General features: G+C 47.3%; 2 protein-coding genes across 2 annotated transcripts in view; both read right to left on the reverse strand.

The window, feature by feature from the left end:
* Positions 1 to 266: 266 nt before the first annotated feature.
* LOC146436520 (uncharacterized) lies at positions 267 to 10,324 on the reverse strand. Its single transcript, XM_085063800.1, has 7 exons — positions 10,302 to 10,324; positions 9,348 to 9,676; positions 8,381 to 8,821; positions 6,095 to 6,538; positions 4,776 to 5,381; positions 2,521 to 2,623; positions 267 to 812 (listed from the first exon to the last, which is right to left on the reverse strand). Exons 1-7 carry the CDS (start codon positions 10,322 to 10,324, stop codon positions 635 to 637), a joined length of 2,124 nt encoding a protein of 707 aa, XP_084919926.1. The 3' UTR covers positions 267 to 634.
* Positions 10,325 to 12,898: 2,574 nt separating this feature from the next.
* Positions 12,899 to 17,756, reverse strand: part of LOC146436521 (mucin-6) — a 47,715-nt gene continuing 42,857 nt past the window's right edge. Inside the window, exons 32-36 of the mRNA XM_085063801.1 lie at positions 17,085 to 17,348; positions 16,396 to 16,437; positions 15,942 to 16,175; positions 15,191 to 15,238; positions 12,899 to 13,431 (exon numbers count right to left, since the gene is read on the reverse strand). Of these exons, the coding sequence (XP_084919927.1) occupies positions 12,899 to 13,431; positions 15,191 to 15,238; positions 15,942 to 16,175; positions 16,396 to 16,437; positions 17,085 to 17,348 (1,121 nt within the window). The remainder of the gene's footprint in view (positions 13,432 to 15,190; positions 15,239 to 15,941; positions 16,176 to 16,395; positions 16,438 to 17,084; positions 17,349 to 17,756) is intronic.

The raw sequence follows: 17,756 nt of genomic DNA on the forward strand, positions 1-17,756 counted from the left end.
AGTTATGTTTCTAGAAATGTCCCACCCAAGGGTGCTTGTGGAAATCTCACAATTCACTTTTGGCTCATGTAGCACCTTGCTTTCCAACCCAGTGTATGGATGGTGAACAAAAGTGCTACAACCACCTTCAAAGGAAAGGGAGCAGGTTAGTTCCCTGTTCCCACTCGAATAGTGGGCTCTACCACAGGTCCAAACTTGACTGTAGTGAACCTAATAGACTATTTTCATTTAAAATAATTGTTCAAATAATGCGAAAAGTTAGCAAATTCAATTTCTTCTACTTTATTTGAACATTGAATTTCTCTTACTGCACAGTGCATGGGCCAGGTTTTAGCCTCTGGTTAAATAAACTCCACTGAGGCAAGGCTAGACAGTTTCTGACATGGTCATCCCTCCGGATCCCACCCTATGCCCATTCTTTCCTTCCTTCTCTGCAGCCCACCCTGCTCCTGATCAGGAATAATTTATCTGGTAACTGCGTTGATAGTCCCGGCAGCTGCTCAGGCAGCCTGACTGGAAGGCTGTCCTGTGCAATCAGTACAAGAGAACCCAGCAAAGAGCACTCACTGGGGAAGGATTAACTTGTGATCAGTGTTTAATTGCAAAAAATTTTATCTGAGGCCATCAGGTCTGGCTAGTGTGTGCAACTGTCAAAGTTACAAACACAGCCCCTAAATGCAATTATTTCTGTAGTGAGCCTTTTTCCAGGGTTGTCTGGGTCTTGGCATGGTAGTTGGAGTTCTTTCTTAAGAAGTTCAAGTGGCCTACAGCAGCCGCATAGTGTGGTGATTGTCATCTTCTCAACATCCAGCCTGTGTGGAAGAGAGGGAGTTGGCATTTGTTTACAGCATTTTAGGCTCACAGCTTGTCAAGTATGTGAACTTTTTTTTTCCCTGTGGTGGGAGGTTTAGAGGAAAGAGCATAGCCCTCAGTTGAGTGGTTCTGTCAGCTACAGAACTACAATCAGTGCAGGAAATGACTATTAAGTTCTCAGGATGCAGAAACTCAGGTGCACTGAGCTGCTACCTTCCTTTTTAGAACAGGATGGACTCAGTGATCCTTGTGAGTCCTTTCCAACGTGGGACAGTCTGTGATTCTCTAATCTCATCATCTGTTAGGCCTCAGATCTCATTGGAAAATTAACAGAATTTGATTTCCCTGTTCTCGCTTTGCCCTTCTGAATATTTGTAAAGTAACTATGGATTAAATTTGTTAAAGCTATGCACTAGACTACTTACAGTTTGCAAAAGGACTCTTGTAGATGCTAAATTGTGTGTGTTCCTTTTGCAGTGCATGGAGGAAGGAAAACCCCTTTCTCTCTCTGAACAGTTAGTGCTGGAATCTAAGGTGGTGGCTGCATGATGTCAGTTCTGGGCTGGGAGGTCAGCTAACAAAGTAGAAGACTTGTACATAATTGCTGAATTCACAGTAACAGAGCACAGGTAGGTGAAGTGAGAGCTTGAATAGGCAGGTAAGGATTTGAGTCTGTCCTTATAGTACTGCAGTTCTTATGCTGTTGATTCCTGACCGTGTTCAGCCTCCTGATGGACTTGGTTCTGCCTTTCTCTTTGTCAGTGGGAAGCTGTATAGCATACAGGCCAGAACCAGGGTATGAGAACAGGAGAGTTAAAAAATATTTTTTGAAAAATCTCTTCTGAAGAGGAGAAAAGTGTTCTTGGTTTCAGTTAAAACTGGGTTTTAACCACAACTTTCCTAGTAACTGTGACAAACCTTAACTCCAAAATTCTTCATCCACGCTTAACAGTTTCCAAAATGCTGCGGGACACATGAATGGGCTTTGAAGGAGTAAGCTTTTAGCTTAAGGATTAATTTAAATTTGTTCCTGCAAAAGCAAAACCCTTCATTGCTTTCCATTTTTCCATTCTTGAACATTGTATGGGCTTGGATTGCTGGGAATGTAAGTTTTATTTTTTTACCCCAATAACTGAGAACTCTTAATACTGTTGCAATGTTTACTTGTATTGAAGCCTTGATTTCCTGTCAAATTCTCCTAATGGGCAGCAGAACTGCATAGGCTCAGACAGCACCCTTGTAATTATAAAATACACCTGAATTACACTATTAGGAGAATATTATGAGACAGCTGAAATGACATTACTTACCTTAGATGAAATTTCTTACTTTACTGTCTTAGCTATTTAAGAACAGATATTTGTAGTCTAAACTACCTTTTCAAAAAGCAAACAAACAAAACCAAAACCCCAACCATCAATACAACAAAAAAGCCCTCCAAACTTGCAGAATTGATGTCTGGCTTTTTTTAAAACAAAATCTTAAGGAAGTGAGATGATCTTCCTTGATTAGATGTAAATCCCCCTGTAATAAATGACCTTATTGTTTCTATTAGCTGGTTTATACAGCAACATTGTATATTGCTGGGTGGATTCTAACCACAGTTTCCTCCCTGTGTGAAGGAGCAGTAGTTCGTGAATATCCCTACTCACAGATGACCAAATAAGAACAACAACTTTAATACTCTGCAGTCTCAGTTATACTTACTTTGTTGAAGATGGACATGACCCTTCACATCGGCTCAAAGTGACATTTATGGAACAGCCTTTGTAAGTTATTTCTTCTTCATATTCAACTTCTGTACAATGCTCTGTCAAATGTAAAAAGCAAAAAAAATTCTACTATAATTCATCTTGGTCTTCTTGAGTGACCTTTTTTAGATGCCAAAAGCCTCCGTACTTGGTTTCATGGAAATCCATTCTTATTGCAAGAGATAATTAACAAGTCACAAGTAACACAGCAAGAAAAGGTTTTAAAGTTGCAGGATAGGCTTGTCTTGAAGGACAGCAAAAGAAAAGAATGAAGTTCTTTTTTAAGAACATAGAAGTTGCTGGAATGAAAAATGAACAAAAAAATCCTGTTAAGAATATAGTGCAGATTCAATCCAGCACGGAAAACTAATCCTCTGCTGAGAACACAAAGATGCAAAGAGGACAAGCAGATGGCTCATTCTGGTATTATTTCTGGTTCATAGACTTCACCTATTTGAAAATTGCTTAATTTACTCATTTTAAGGTTATATCTCTTTATAGGAAGCCAGAAGTTTACAACTCGCCTTACTAGGGAGAATATATAATGCTACATGTTAGGTAACAATTATATGTGTCAGCGTTACATTTTCTCCTGCCTTGAAGCACCACTCTAAGCACTTTATGAAGCAGAAAGCTGACTGAAAATGCAGGTTCTCCAAGGAGTTGAAAGATAAGAGTTTGAAGTTTATAGTAAGAACAAAGATGTTGAAAACTGTGAAAGCAATTCATGCACAGCTCACACCTCATCCTGCACAATAATATTTTAAGCATAGTCTGGTTCCCTGCTGAAAGAAAGGTTATAGATAATATATTAAGTATTATTGCAGGAGAGGCTTGGTTAATGCTGTACTATGACTTTGGGATTTTCTTACTGGGAAATAAGACAACTGTAAACTGGGCAGTAGACTAAGATGCTATATCTGTATCTCATGAACACAGCACTAGGAGCTATGCTTAAGTAAAAGTATTTAACTTTTTTTTCTGGGCTGAAATATATTAATATTGTGCCAGGCTGAAAAAGTATCAGAGTTGCTTAGTTCAGGGCTGGAAAGTACAGAGAAAGGAGAAGAACTTGTCCACAGCTTTCTGAACTTCTGACATAAATGGTTACCTTTTAACTGCAAGGAACAAACCCAGTACTGCTGTGGTTGGGAAGGTAATGTCCACTTCTTTTAGGAAAAGAATGAGAACAAAAGTAGGTCCCCAAAATATAACTTGTACTGGGAGAAATCTTTTCTTCCACTTGTGAGAATTCCTACTTGGATCCCCATTCTGTGAGGTGAATATTAGGAGGATAAAGGGAAAGCAGGGTCAAAGGAAGTGTGTTAGTAGAAAGAATCCTGCCTCCTTGGGTCAAACTGTCATTTCTCAATGCTCATGCAGTCAATTTGAGGCTCCTTCATGCTAAAACTGAAACCAGCCTCTTTGGTAGTACAGCACCTGTGTGACAGCAGGACAGAAGGCAGACACTTTGCATTCAGTTGTTTGCTCTGCAGGGAGGTAATTCTGCCATGCCTGGTGGCTGAGCTGCCTGACCTGGCCAAGCTGGACTCTGCTCAAAAGGTTAACAGTGAAAATCGAGATGAAAGGCTCAGCTACAGGTGACTGTATCCTTTAGTGTAGATCCTCAAGTACAACAGTTCCATTTAAAACCAGTAGGCAGATGTTGTTTTGTATGCCCCTCTTTACATGAGAGGGTGTAGAAATTATAGAATGCAGTATTTATTAAGCCAAAATTAATCAGGTGGTTAATTATGCACAGGAGCCAAAAAACATCTCTGTATCTTGAAAACTCTGAAAACAGTACCTTGCAGAAGAGATACCAAAAATGTTCAAGTGTACTGAGCTAACAGGAAGACTGCAGGGTAATGAAGGAATAGCCTGTCAAAATAAGAGATTTCTTACACTGCTTTTTAAGATTACAGAATAAAAGATTTGTGGCTCTCCTGAAGTGCATCCTGTCAGACTCTTTAACTCACACTTCTTAGTGTTTAAAATATTGAATAGCAGGGGACCTGGAGGTATGAAACCTAGATGCCAGACAACTGCTTTACAAAAAGTAACTGCAGAAAGGCAAAAAGAAAAGATGGAAGCCAAGGGGTCCAAACAGTATCACAGCCAAAGAACAGGTAAAGAAAAAATTCAGTCATGAAAAACAAAAGGCATTAAAAGCAAAGCCGTGATACAGGAAATGATGTGGAGATACATTACCGTGTGGTACTGTTAATGGCACAACAGAGGACAGGGATGTTGAAAATCCAGAGGTGAGAGGAGGAGAGGATGTCGTATGGGCAGTGGTCAGTGATGTTGTTTGCAGGGAACTCCTTTCAAATGACTCTGTAGAAGCTGTAGTGATAACATGGGGAGCGAAGGTAATGGTTGTAGATAAAACAGTTGGGATCAACTGTGGACTGGACTGGGCGGAGATACTGGTAGGGACAGGTAATGAAGATGTTTTGCCATATGGAGATGATGTGGTGTTTTGGAAGTAAGAATGAGTAGTGCTCTCAGAAGACATTGATGTGGAACTAGTGAGGGGAGTAGGCACAGACATTCTGCTGACAGTTGGGGCCAAAGCTGAGGAGAATGGAGATGTGGCAGTGGATGGCAGCCGAGTGCTGAGGGGGCTGCTGGGGGCAGGTGGAGAGCTGGGACTGGGAGAGGTTGTTTCCAGAGGGACTTCTGTGCTGCTTGGTGGGCTGGAACCTGTGGAGACAGATGTCTTGGAGGTGCTGCTGATGGAGGTGGTGGCTGTGGTCTTCTCTGTGGTCACAGGTGGCACAATGTGTGGCACGGTCAGTATTTTATGGGTGAAGGCTGTCAGGAGAGAAGCACAAGTGAGTTGTGGATGAGGACAAGGGTGGGAAGGCCAAGGAGGTGGACACAAGCCTTGGTCTAAGTAGTTGTGCAAGAAAGTCAGGCCATGTTGCAGTGTGTTTCTGTGGGAAAGAGTGAGCATTGGATGTGTGGCTCCTTCTCTCAGCCTCGGCAGCTTGCTTAGACCCAGTCAGGGCCAATGTTTGCCAGGAAGTGGCAGTGTGAGGTGAACTTGTTGGGATGCAAAATGCCCTCCTGGCCACTCACTCATTTGCCCTCCTTTGGTAAGGAGAGAGAAATGGAAAAAGGAAAAATAGCTACACGTGTCTGGATGAAGACTGCTTTCAGACCTAAAGAAATGAAAGGAAAAGCAAACCAAGATCTACTCCTGAGATGAAAAGTGAGTCCACTGACCATTGTCCAATGCCCATCCAGTCTCCAAGCAATTGCAGCTTGGGAAAAACTGCCATGCTCTCACACTGTACAAGTCATCACTGTTCATCATGTGGAAGTTCTTTACACTGTGGCAGAGCACTGGCTCCATTGGGAGGCTGTGGAATTTCTCTACTTGGAGAGATTCAAAACCTACCAGCTCTCTGTCACCTGCTCTCAGTGACCCTGCCTTGGGATGGGTGTTGGGCAGGATGATGCCCAGATATACCTTTCAACCATAACAATTCTGAGAAGAGCAAGTGCATAGGAGTGGGTCTTACCAGGCTGTGAGGAGCTGAGCCATGTTGAGGACACAGCTGAGGAGGGAGAAGAAGCAGGAGATGGCAGCGTGCTGGTTTTGGCTGTGGTGGGTGCAGAGGACTCTGTTACAGGAGACTCCTTTGGAGCACTTGTTGTTGGGGAAGAGGGCTTGGGCCTCAGGGTTGTAGGTGTAGGCCTGGGGCTGCTGCTTGGAGCTGCTGTGGAGGAGAGTGTGGAAGTGGTGGCAGTGGATGGCAGCCGAGTGCTAAGGGGGCTGCTGGGGGCAGGTGGAGAGCTGGGACTGGGAGAGGTTGTTTCCAGAGGGACTCCTGTGCTGCTTGGTGGGCTGGGCCCAGTGGAGACAGATGTCTTGGAGGTGCTGCTGATGGAGGTGGTGGCTGTGGTCTTGTGTGTGGTCACAGGTGGCACAATGTGTGGCACAGTTGACTTTTCATGGGTGAAGGCTGCAAAGAGGAAAGCACAGATCAGTTGAGGATGAGGAGAAGAAAACAAAGAAATGTACATGCTCGGAAGCCTCATATTTGGGATATAAGCAAGAACAGCAATGCTGTGCTGCAGTGAGTGCAGCTCCTGGGAAAAATGGAATACTCTGTACTGTCAGTCCTGTCCACCAGCTGCTGTCTGGATTCTCTCACAAAAAAGGAGAAAATGGATACAGTGCCTTCTAACCAGCAAGATGCCACTGTCTGTTCCTGGAACAGGACCCTTTCTGGATATGCATGTGTCCCTTCAAGTAAAAGGCAGGGCTTAATATTGGATCCCATTGAGTCTCGCAGGCTAGGCTCCATGGGAGAGAGCAGTGCATGGGGCCATAAAAAAGTGAGGCCATACTCTGGGAACTCACAGCCAGCCTGCTTCAGATCACAGACACCGGACTGATAAAATCCGCTCATACCTGTGAGAATCCTACTGTCAACACGGACAAGGAACAAAAACAAGCCAGAGGGAAATCTGCACCTGTCTGAAGGAGGTAGTTGTTGTAAAGATAGAGTTCTAACTATAGGTAGCCAATGAGTTTGAAATGTAGTAAGTTAGGAACCAGTGGACATGCAGTATGCATGTTACAAAATAGTATAAAAGAAGCTCTGTAGTAATAAAGTCAGCTCTTTTCTCTCCATGGACTGAGTTGTGTTGTCTATATATATTTGTTGCAACCATCTCGACAGCATCACCGTACCACTGTGCCAATGCAGAAGGAAGGGAGAATGAGGAGCAAATCCTAAAACAACTGCACAAGTGACCTGAGAGGCTGGACATGCTGAAAGGGAAAAGGGAGAGCAGGAGGAAATAGCAGGATGAGTAGGAGGGAGACTTACCAGGCTGTGAGGAGCTGAGCCATGTTGAAGACACAGTTGAGGAGGGAGAAGAAGCAGGAGATGGCAGCGTGCTGGTTTTGGCTGTGGTGGGTGCAGAGGACTCTGTTACAGGAGACTCCTTTGGAGCACTTGTTGTTGGGGAAGAGGGCTTGGGCCTCAGGGTTGTAGGTGTAGGCCTGGGGCTGCTGCTTGGAGCTGCTGTGGAGGAGAGTGTGGAAGTGGTGGCAGTGGATGGCAGCCGAGTGCTGAGGGGGCTGCTGGGGGCAGGTGGAGAGCTGGGATTGGGAGAGGTTGTTTCCAGAGGGACTTCTGTGCTGCTTGGTGGGCTGGAACCTGTGGAGACAGATGTCTTGGAGGTGCTGCTGATGGAGGTGGTGGCCGTGGTCTTGTGTGTGGTCACAGATGGCACAATGTGTGGCACAGTTGACTGTTCACGGGTGAAGGCTGCCAGGAGGGAAACAGAGGTCAGTAGAGGATGAGGAGAAAGAGAGTATGAAATGGAGGTGGCCAGAGGCCTCAGAGTGGCGATACAAACTACAAGCGAATCCCTGTGTTGCACTGAGTATTCCTGGGGAAAAGGGAGAACTGAGAATGTGGTTCCTGTCCAACAGCTGCTGTCTCCTTTCTCTCCTAAAATGGGGAAAAAACTGATACTCTCTGCGTTATAAAAGGTAGGGTCCTCGCTACCTGTTCCTAGAAGAGGACCTCATAGAGAAGTGCATGTCTCTGTTCAAGGACAGGGCGGAGCTTAAGGTCCATCCCCTCTTAGATGGGCAGGCCTGGCTCCGCAGGAGAGACCAGTGCCCAAGGCCATAAAAAATAAGGCCATACCACTGTGCCAACGCAGAAGCAAGGGGGAATGAGGAGCAGAAACTAAAACAACTCTCCAAGCAACCTGTGTGGCTGGAAAGGAAGAAGGGAAAAGGGAAAGATGGGTGAAGTAGCAGGATGGGTAGAAGGGAGATTTACCAGGCTGTGAGGAGCTGAGCCATGTTGAGGACACAGTTGAGGAAGGAGAAGCAGGAGATGGCAGCGTGCTGGTTTTGGCTGTGGTGGGTGCAGAGGACTCTGTTACAGGAGACTCCTTTGGAGCACTTGTTGTTGGGGAAGAGGGCTTGGGCCTCAGGGTTGTAGGTGTAGGCCTGGGGCTGCTGCTTGGAGCTGCTGTGGAGGAGAGTGTGGAAGTGGTGGCAGTGGATGGCAGCCAAGTGCTAAGGGGGCTGCTGGGGGCAGGTGGAGAGCTGGGACTGGGAGAGGTTGTTTCCAGAGGGACTTCTGTGCTGCTTGGTGGGCTGGAACCTGTGGAGACAGATGTCTTGGAGGTGCTGCTGATGGAGGTGGTGGCTGTGGTCTTGTGTGTGGTCACAGGTGGCACAATGTGTGGCACAGTTGACTTTTCATGGGTGAAGGCTGCAAAGAGGAAAGCACAAGTGAGTTGAGGATGAGGACAAGAAGAGTATAAAATGGAGGTGGCCAGAGGCCTCAGATTGGGGATACAAACTACAAGGGAATCCCTGTGCTGCACTGAGTACTTCTGGGGAAAAGGGGTGCTGGGACTATAGTTCCTGTCCAACAGCTACTCTTTGATATCTATCCAAAACTAGGAGGAATCATATATGGCAGCTTTTAGTAGGTAAGATCCTTGCTACCTCTTCCTAGAGGAGGACTCTTGTCTGGAAGTGAATGTCTCTATTCGATGACTAAGCAGTGCTTAAGGTTCAGTTCCCTCTGAGATGGGCAGGCCAGGCTTGATGGGAGAGAGCAGTGCCCCAGAGCCATAACAAAGTACGGCCATACCTCTGTGCCATAGAAGGAAGAAGGAGGAGTGGGGAGCAAAAACTAAAACAACAGGACAAGCAACCTGTGTGGCTGGACATGAGGAAAGGGAAAAGGGAGAGCAGGGGGAAGTAGCAGGATTGGTAGGAGGGAGACTTACCAGGCTGTGAGGAGCTGAGCCATGTTGAGGACACAGTTGAGGAAGGAGAAGCAGGAGATGGCAGCGTGCTGGTTTTGGCTGTGGTGGGTGCAGAGGACTCTGTTACAGGAGACTCCTTTGGAGCACTTGTTGCTGGGGAAGAGGGCTTGGGCCTCAGGGTTGTAGGTGTAGGCCTGGGGCTGCTGCTTGGAGCTGCTGTGGAGGAGAGTGTGGAAGTGGTGGCAGTGGATGGCAGCCAAGTGCTAAGGGGGCTGCTGGGGGCAGGTGGAGAGCTGGGATTGGGAGAGGTTGTTTCCAGAGGGACTCCTGTGCTGCTTGGTGGGCTGGACCTGTGGAGACAGATGTCTTGGAGGTGCTGCTGATGGAGGTGGTGGCCATTGTCTTGTGTGTGGTCACAGGTGGCACAATGTGTGGCACAGCTGACTTTTCACGGGTGAAGGCTGCCAGGAGGAAAACAGAGGTCAGTAGAGGATGAGCAGAAGAAGAATAAAATGGAGGTGGCCAGAGGCCTCAGATTGGCGATACAAAACAAGCAATCCTGTGCTGCACTGAGTATTCCTGGGGAAAAGGGAACTGAGAATGTGGTTCCTGTCACAACCAGCTGCTGTCTCCATTCTCTCCAAAAATGGAGAAAAATGATACAGTGCATTATAAAAGGTAAGATCCCGCTACCTGTTCCTAGAAGAGGACCTCATATAGAAGTGCATGTCTCTGTTCAAGGACAAGGCAGAGCTTAAAGTCCATCCCCTCTTAGATGGGCAGGCCAGGCTCCACAGGAGAGACCAGTGCCCAAAGCCATAAAAAATAAGGCATACCGCTGTGCCAACGCAGAAGCAAGGGGGAATGAGGAGCAAAAACTAAAACAACTCTCCAAGCAACCTGTGTGGCTGGAAATGAAGAAAGGGAAAAGGGAAAGAAGGGTGAAGTAGCAGGATTGGTAGAAGGGAGACTTACCAGGCTGTGAGGAGCTGAGCCATGTTGAGGACACAGTTGAGGAAGGAGAAGAAGCAGGAGATGGCAGCGTGCTGGTTTTGGCTGTGGTGGGTGCAGAGGACTCTGTTACAGGAGACTCCTTTGGAGCACTTGTTGCTGGGGAAGAGGGCTTGGGCCTCAGGGTTGTAGGTGTAGGCCTGGGGCTGCTGCTTGGAGCTGCTGTGGAGGAGAGTGTGGAAGTGGTGGCAGTGGATGGCAGCCAAGTGCTAAGGGGGCTGCTGGGGGCAGGTGGAGAGCTGGGACTGGGAGAGGTTGTTTCCAGAGGGACTCCTGTGCTGCTTGGTGGGCTGGAACCTGTGGAGACAGATGTCTTGGAGGTGCTGCTGATGGAGGTGGTGGCCGTGGTCTTGTGTGTGGTCACAGGTGGCACAATGTGTGGCACAGTTGACTTTTCATGGGTGAAGGCTGCAAAGAGGAAAGCATAAGTCAGTAGAGGATGAGGGCAAGAAGAGTGTAAAATGGAGGTGGCCAGAGGCCTCAGATTGGGGATACAAACTACAAGGGAATCCCTGTGCTGCACTGAGTACTTCTGGGGAAAAGGGGTGCTGGGACTATAGTTCCTGTCCAACAGCTACTCTTTGATATCTGTCCAAAACTAGGAGGAATCATATATGGCAGCTTTTAGTAGGTAAGATGCTTGCTACCTCTTCCTAGAGGAGAACTCTTGTCTGGAAGTGAATGTCTCTATTCGATGACTAAGCAGTGCTTAAGGTTCAGTTCCCTCTGAGATGGGCAGGCCAGGCTTGATGGGAGAGAGCAGTGCCCCAGAGCCATAACAAAGTACGGCCATACCTCTGTGCCATAGAAGGAAGAAGGAGGAGTGGGGAGCAAAAACTAAAACAACAGGACAAGCAACCTGTGTGGCTGGACATGAGGAAAGGGAAAAGGGAGAGCAGGGGGAAGTAGCAGGATTGGTAGGAGGGAGACTTACCAGGCTGTGAGGAGCTGAGCCATGTTGAGGACACAGTTGAGGAAGGAGAAGAAGCAGGAGATGGCAGCGTGCTGGTTTTGGCTGTGGTGGGTGCAGAGGACTCTGTTACAGGAGACTCCTTTGGAGCACTTGTTGCTGGGGAAGAGGGCTTGGGCCTCAGGGTTGTAGGTGTAGGCCTGGGGCTGCTGCTTGGAGCTGCTGTGGAGGAGAGTGTGGAAGTGGTGGCAGTGGATGGCAGCCAAGTGCTAAGGGGGCTGCTGGGGGCAGGTGGAGAGCTGGGATTGGGAGAGGTTGTTTCCAGAGGGACTTCTGTGCTGCTTGGTGGGCTGGAACCTGTGGAGACAGATGTCTTGGAGGTGCTGCTGATGGAGGTGGTGGCCGTGGTCTTGTGTGTGGTCACAGGTGGCACAATGTGTGGCACAGTTGACTTTTCATGGGTGAAGGCTGCAAAGAGGAAAGCATAAGTGAGTTGAGGATGAGGGCAAGAAGAGTGTAAAATGGAGGTGGCCAGAGGCCTCAGATTGGGGATACAAACTACAAGGGAATCCCTGTGCTGCACTGAGTACTTCTGGGGAAAAGGGGTGCTGGGACTATAGTTCCTGTCCAACAGCTACTCTTTGATATCTGTCCAAAACTAGGAGGAATCATATATGGCAGCTTTTAGTAGGTAAGATGCTTGCTACCTCTTCCTAGAGGAGAACTCTTGTCTGGAAGTGAATGTCTCTATTCGATGACTAAGCAGTGCTTAAGGTTCAGTTCCCTCTGAGATGGGCAGGCCAGGCTTGATGGGAGAGAGCAGTGCCCCAGAGCCATAACAAAGTACGGCCATACCTCTGTGCCATAGAAGGAAGAAGGAGTGGGGAGCAAAAACTAAAACAACAGGACAAGCAACCTGTGTGGCTGGACATGAGGAAAGGGAAAAGGGAGAGCAGGGGGAAGTAGCAGGATTGGTAGGAGGGAGACTTACCAGGCTGTGAGGAGCTGAGCCATGTTGAGGACACAGTTGAGGAAGGAGAAGAAGCAGGAGATGGCAGCGTGCTGGTTTTGGCTGTGGTGGGTGCAGAGGACTCTGTTACAGGAGACTCCTTTGGAGCACTTGTTGCTGGGGAAGAGGGCTTGGGCCTCAGGGTTGTAGGTGTAGGCCTGGGGCTGCTGCTTGGAGCTGCTGTGGAGGAGAGTGTGGAAGTGGTGGCAGTGGATGGCAGCCGAGTGCTGAGGGGGCTGCTGGGGGCAGGTGGAGAGCTGGGACTGGGAGAGGTTGTTTCCAGAGGGACTCCTGTGCTGCTTGGTGGGCTGGGCCCAGTGGAGACAGAGATCTTGGAGGTGCTGCTGATGGAAGTGGTGGCTGTGATCTTGTGTGTGGTCACAGGTGGCACAATGTGTGGTACTGTCTGTATTTTATGGGTGAAGGCTGTCAGGAGGAAAGCGCATGTCAGTAGAGGATGAGCAGCAGAAAAAAAGTAATGTATATGGTCCGAAGCCTTAGATACTGGATAAAAAACCCACCCCCAAAACCCAAAACCACAACAACACAACACCCCAACACCACAAAACACCCCAGAGGAAAAACAAAGTATTGCCATATCACTGTGCCAATGCAGAAGGAAGGGGAAATGGGGAGCAAATCCTAAAACAACTGTACAAGCGACCTGAGAGGCTGGACATGGAAAATGGAGAGCAGAAGGAAATAGCAGGATTGGTAGGAGGGAGACTTACCAGGCTGTGAGGAGCTGAGCCATGTTGAGGACACAGTTGAGGAAGGAGAAGAAGCAGGAGATAGCAGCGTGCTGGTTTTGGCTGTGGTGGGTGCAGAGGACTCTGTTACAGGAGACTCCTTTGGAGCACTTGTTGCTGGGGAAGAGGGCTTGGGCCTCAGGGTTGTAGGTGTAGGCCTGGGGCTGCTGCTTGGAGCTGCTGTGGAGGAGAGTGTGGAAGTGGTGGCAGTGGATGGCAGCCAAGTGCTAAGGGGGCTGCTGGGGGCAGGTGGAGAGCTGGGATTGGGAGAGGTTGTTTCCAGAGGGACTTCTGTGCTGCTTGGTGGGCTGGAACCTGTGGAGACAGATGTCTTGGAGGTGCTGCTGATGGAGGTGGTGGCTGTGGTCTTGTGTGTGGTCACAGGTGGCACAATGTGTGGCACAGTTGACTTTTCATGGGTGAAGGCTGCAAAGAGGAAAGCACAGGTCAGTTGAGGATGAGGAGAAGAAAACAAAGAAATATACATGCTCGGAAGTCTCATATTTGGGATATAAGCAAGAACAGCAATGCTGTGCTGCAGTGAGTGCTCCTGGGAAAAATGGAATACTCTACTGTCAGTCCTGTCCACCAGCTGCTGTCTGGATTCTCTCACAAAAAAGGAGAAAATGGATACAGTGCCTTCTAACCAGCAATATGCCACTGTCCGTTCCTGGAACAGGACCCTTTCTGGATATGCATGTGTCCCTTCAAGTAAAAGGCAGGGCTTAATATTGGATCCCACTGAGTCTCGCAGGCTAGGCTCCATGGGAGAGAGCAGTGCATGGGGCCATAAAAAAGTGACACCATACTCTGGGAACTCACAGCCAGCCTGCTTCAGGTCACAGACACCGGACTGATAAAATCTGCTCATACCTGTGAGAATCCTAGTGTCAACACAGACAAGGAACAAAAACAAGCCAGAGGGAAATCTGCACCTGTCTGAAGGAGGTAGTTGTTGTAAAGATAGAGTTCTAACTATAGGTAGCCAATGAGTTTGAAATGTAGTAAGTTAGGAACCAGTGGACATGCAGTATGCATGTTACAAAATAGTATAAAAGAAGCTCTGTAGTAATAAAGTCAGCTCTTTTCTCTCCATGGACTGAGTTGTGTTGTCTATATATATTTGTTGCAACCATCTCGACAGCATCACCGTACCACTGTGCCAATGCAGAAGGAAGGGAGAATGAGGAGCAAATCCTAAAACAACTGCACAAGTGACCTGAGAGGCTGGACATGCTGAAAGGGAAAAGGGAGAGCAGGAGGAAATAGCAGGATGAGTAGGAGGGAGACTTACCAGGCTGTGAGGAGCTGAGCCATGTTGAAGACACAGTTGAGGAAGGAGAAGAAGCAGGAGATGGCAGCGTGCTGGTTTTGGCTGTGGTGGGTGCAGAGGACTCTGTTACAGGAGACTCCTTTGGAGCACTTGTTGCTGGGGAAGAGGGCTTGGGCCTCAGGGTTGTAGGTGTAGGCCTGGGGCTGCTGCTTGGAGCTGCTGTGGAGGAGAGTGTGGAAGTGGTGGCAGTGGATGGCAGCCAAGTGCTAAGGGGGCTGCTGGGGGCAGGTGGAGAGCTGGGACTGGGAGAGGTTGTTTCCAGAGGGACTCCTGTGCTGCTTGGTGGGCTGGAACCTGTGGAGACAGATGTCTTGGAGGTGCTGCTGATGGAGGTGGTGGCCGTGGTCTTGTGTGTGGTCACAGGTGGCACAATGTGTGGCACAGTTGACTGTTCACGGGTGAAGGCTGCTAGGAGGAAAGTACAGGTCAGTTGTGTGTTGCTGGCTTATGGGAAGTTGGGTGACACTGACTCTTCTTTTTTGCAGGCTTTGTGCTCAGTTATGGGCCAGGATGGAAGGCCTGCGTCCCACTAAATCTGGTTGGTTTGGGTTTTTGGTTTTTTCCAGTTAATATAAGTGTCCATTATTCTAAACATTTTCCATCCTTTCCTGCTTCTCTTTCATAATTGCTTGCTGTTGACCATTTTGAAGATTGACCTCTAGCAATTTATCTCATGTCCTTGTTCTTGGAACAGTTGACTGGGGAAGAGGTATCACTTGTTTACTGGTAGTTTAAAACTGGCTTGCTGTAGACTCTGCTGGGAGGGATCCATGGGAGAGCCGTGGCTACTGAAGGGATATGGATGCATTGGCTGGGGACGACTCTTAACTCTTTCGTGACCAGAGCACTCACCTGTTACTACTTTACTAGTTGGTGTCTTAGCTCTGGTTGGCTCCCTTGCTACAAAGAAAGGGATGAGAGAAAAGAATGGTTGAGTCTTGGGAAGGATTCTAGGCAAAGCATGTTGTGGCATCTCCTCAAAGGTGGATCAACACTAAGACAACTCTGGCATGTAGGTTTAAGTGAAAGAACTTTAGCCTGGCATTGAGTGTACACTTTCTTGCCCACCCTCCACTGGTGACTCTTTTGCACTCGGGGTCAGCATTGGTCAATGAGGTCATATTTGTTGAACTGCACTTTTCACGGGTGTGCCAGAGCCTGGGCATCCTTTGGCTGGAGATGATACCTTGGCTTATGCCTCTCACTCAAAACTGTCCCGAGCTGTAAACTGGAGGTGTTTTTCCAGTTTCCCTGCCTTTTGTTCCCTCCTGCCCCACTCTGCATTCTCAGGGCAGCACTCTAAGAGAAGGGAGGTGTGTTAGTTTCTGTCTGATTGGTAGCTGTAGGGCAGGAGCTCATGGATGCCTGTATTTGGATAGAGGCCTGTGTTCCAGAGTCAAAGCCCTGAAGGTGCAGGGAGGAGGATGCAGTCAGGGTTTTGTGTGGGTCAGTACCAGGACCTGCCTGGGTCCCACGGCAGTAGCAGGGGAAATTGAGAATGAGTACCAAAACTGAGGCTTTTGTGGGACATGCTGCTAAGGAGAGAATGGTGGGAGCTGGAAGAAGCAGGCAGAGCAGCAGGAACGGCAGGAGGGAGCCTTACCAGGAAGTGATGTTCCCAGCTGGGTCGAGGAGAGGGAAGAAGCAGATGAGGCTGAGGTGACAGGCAAAGAGCTGGAGCTTGGAAATGTCCTTGTCAGTGGAATTCCTGGGCTTGTGGCAGGGCTGGTCTCTCTCAGGACAGAGGTGCTGGTGGTGGATGAGGCAGGAGTGGCCTCTGTCTGCGAGACGAGGTGCTGCACAGGCTGTGTCAACGTTGTTCTTATGTGGGTGACAACTACAGAGAGAAAAGTTGATTGAGGGTTGGTCTGAAGGGTGCCCTCTGACAATTTGGCACTCCCTGTCTTTTTTTGAAGCTCCTAAGGAAAGAAGGCCCTCATTGGATGAACATGTCCCCTCCCAGGTATTCCAGACTGGGCAAGAACATCGTCTGGAAAAGCTGGGGTAAGTGAACAGAGTCTTAGGCCAAGGTCATCTGTCTAGTCCTTTTTACTCACCTTCTGGGTAGTAGAGAGTGGTTGCTTCAGTTCCCTCACTCTCTGTGAAGTAAGAATGAATATTAGTAATGGTTGGGAGCTGGTAAGGTTCCTAGAGGAAGCTGTAATTGCTTGCACAAGAAGACCCAAGATATATGCACCCCAACAATACTTCATGGGAGAGACTTGGATTTGGAAAGAGTGTACAGCTGCCCTCCCACTACAGCAGACTTCCCACCACACACTGTCCCAGCCTCTGCTATCAGTTGTTAACCTACTAATTCAAGTTGCCATACAGCCTCAGAGAAGACTGTCCTTGCTAGCATATTGAGTGTCAGACAGTCAAAAAGGTTCCTTTTATTTAATATTTATTTTTGGTAGTATTTGTCACAATGTAACAAATGCTAGGGGGAATATATTCTAAGGTCTATGAATTTTCAAGAACTTGCTTTGAAGCATACAGAGATTTGGTCTAAATTTGGAGGAAGTGTTGGAAGAGAAATGTTAGCTTTAAGATCATATTTGGATGTCAGATGTTTGCTCCATTGGCAAGACAAGTTTCCATTTTAATCACGCTTCTTATCCATGTCCTTTCTATTCAATGTTAAGACCACTAGTAAGAATGCTTGGGGTTTTTTTATAAGGTGTATATTGATATATGCCTTGTGAGTGATGCCTTCACCTGACAGATATCAAAAAGTAATATTTACCTGCTGTTGTTAGTTTAGGCTTGCTGAAAGTTGTGCTCTGAGTTGTGGTTTGAGTAGGTATTGAGGAGGTTGTTGTTTCCTTCTTGGTGGTGGTTTTGAAGGGTGGTGAGGTGACCTCTACTTTTTTTGTCTCTGTTGAGGCAGCAGGTGATGAGGGAACAGACTTTGGTGTAGTGGCTGTGGTTCTTTTAATTAAGGTAGTGATGGAAGGGGTAGTGATGGTTGTAGTCATGTTTGGTGTGGTAGACATTGATGTTGTATGTTCTTTTAGAGTAAAGGTAAAAAATATAATGTGAATAACCAATTCATAGAAAAATTAAAAACAGATAAATTATAAAGAAATTACTCATATTTTAGAGATAATTTTTCAGCTTTATTTTTTTTTAAATATTTTCAGTATGACTGTTGTATTCATGTTCTCATAAGCTTACCAAATATTTCTGTACTTATATTTGTTTCCCATTGTCTCATATCAGTCTTTGCTCTCATTTTGTGTATTTTCCTGTATTAGATTTTTTAATACCATTTTTTCTAAGAAGTTAGCTTTGTTGTCACTTTGGCTGAAGTCTATATGGGCTTTGCCCAAATCACAATTTCATTAGCTTTTATTATGTTCCAAATCAGCCACACTTGCAGTTTAATTTGCATTAAAAAGCTAAATAACATCATACT

This window comes from Lichenostomus cassidix, chromosome 5 (genome assembly GCF_008360975.1).
Source record: "Lichenostomus cassidix isolate B80296 chromosome 5, HeHo_3.0, whole genome shotgun sequence".
In the NCBI taxonomy this organism is placed as follows: Eukaryota; Metazoa; Chordata; class Aves; order Passeriformes; family Meliphagidae; genus Lichenostomus; species Lichenostomus cassidix.

Coding starts and splice junctions, on each gene's coding strand:
- LOC146436520 (XM_085063800.1), bottom strand. CDS start 10,324: ATGGCTCAGCTCCTCACAGCCTG. Junction 9,677..10,301: donor GCTCAGCTCCTCACAGCCTG/GTAAGTCTCCCT, acceptor CTGTCTCCACAG/GTCCAGCCCACCAAGCAGCA. Junction 5,382..6,094: donor GCTCAGCTCCTCACAGCCTG/GTAAGACCCACT, acceptor CTCTCCTGACAG/CCTTCACCCATAAAATACTG.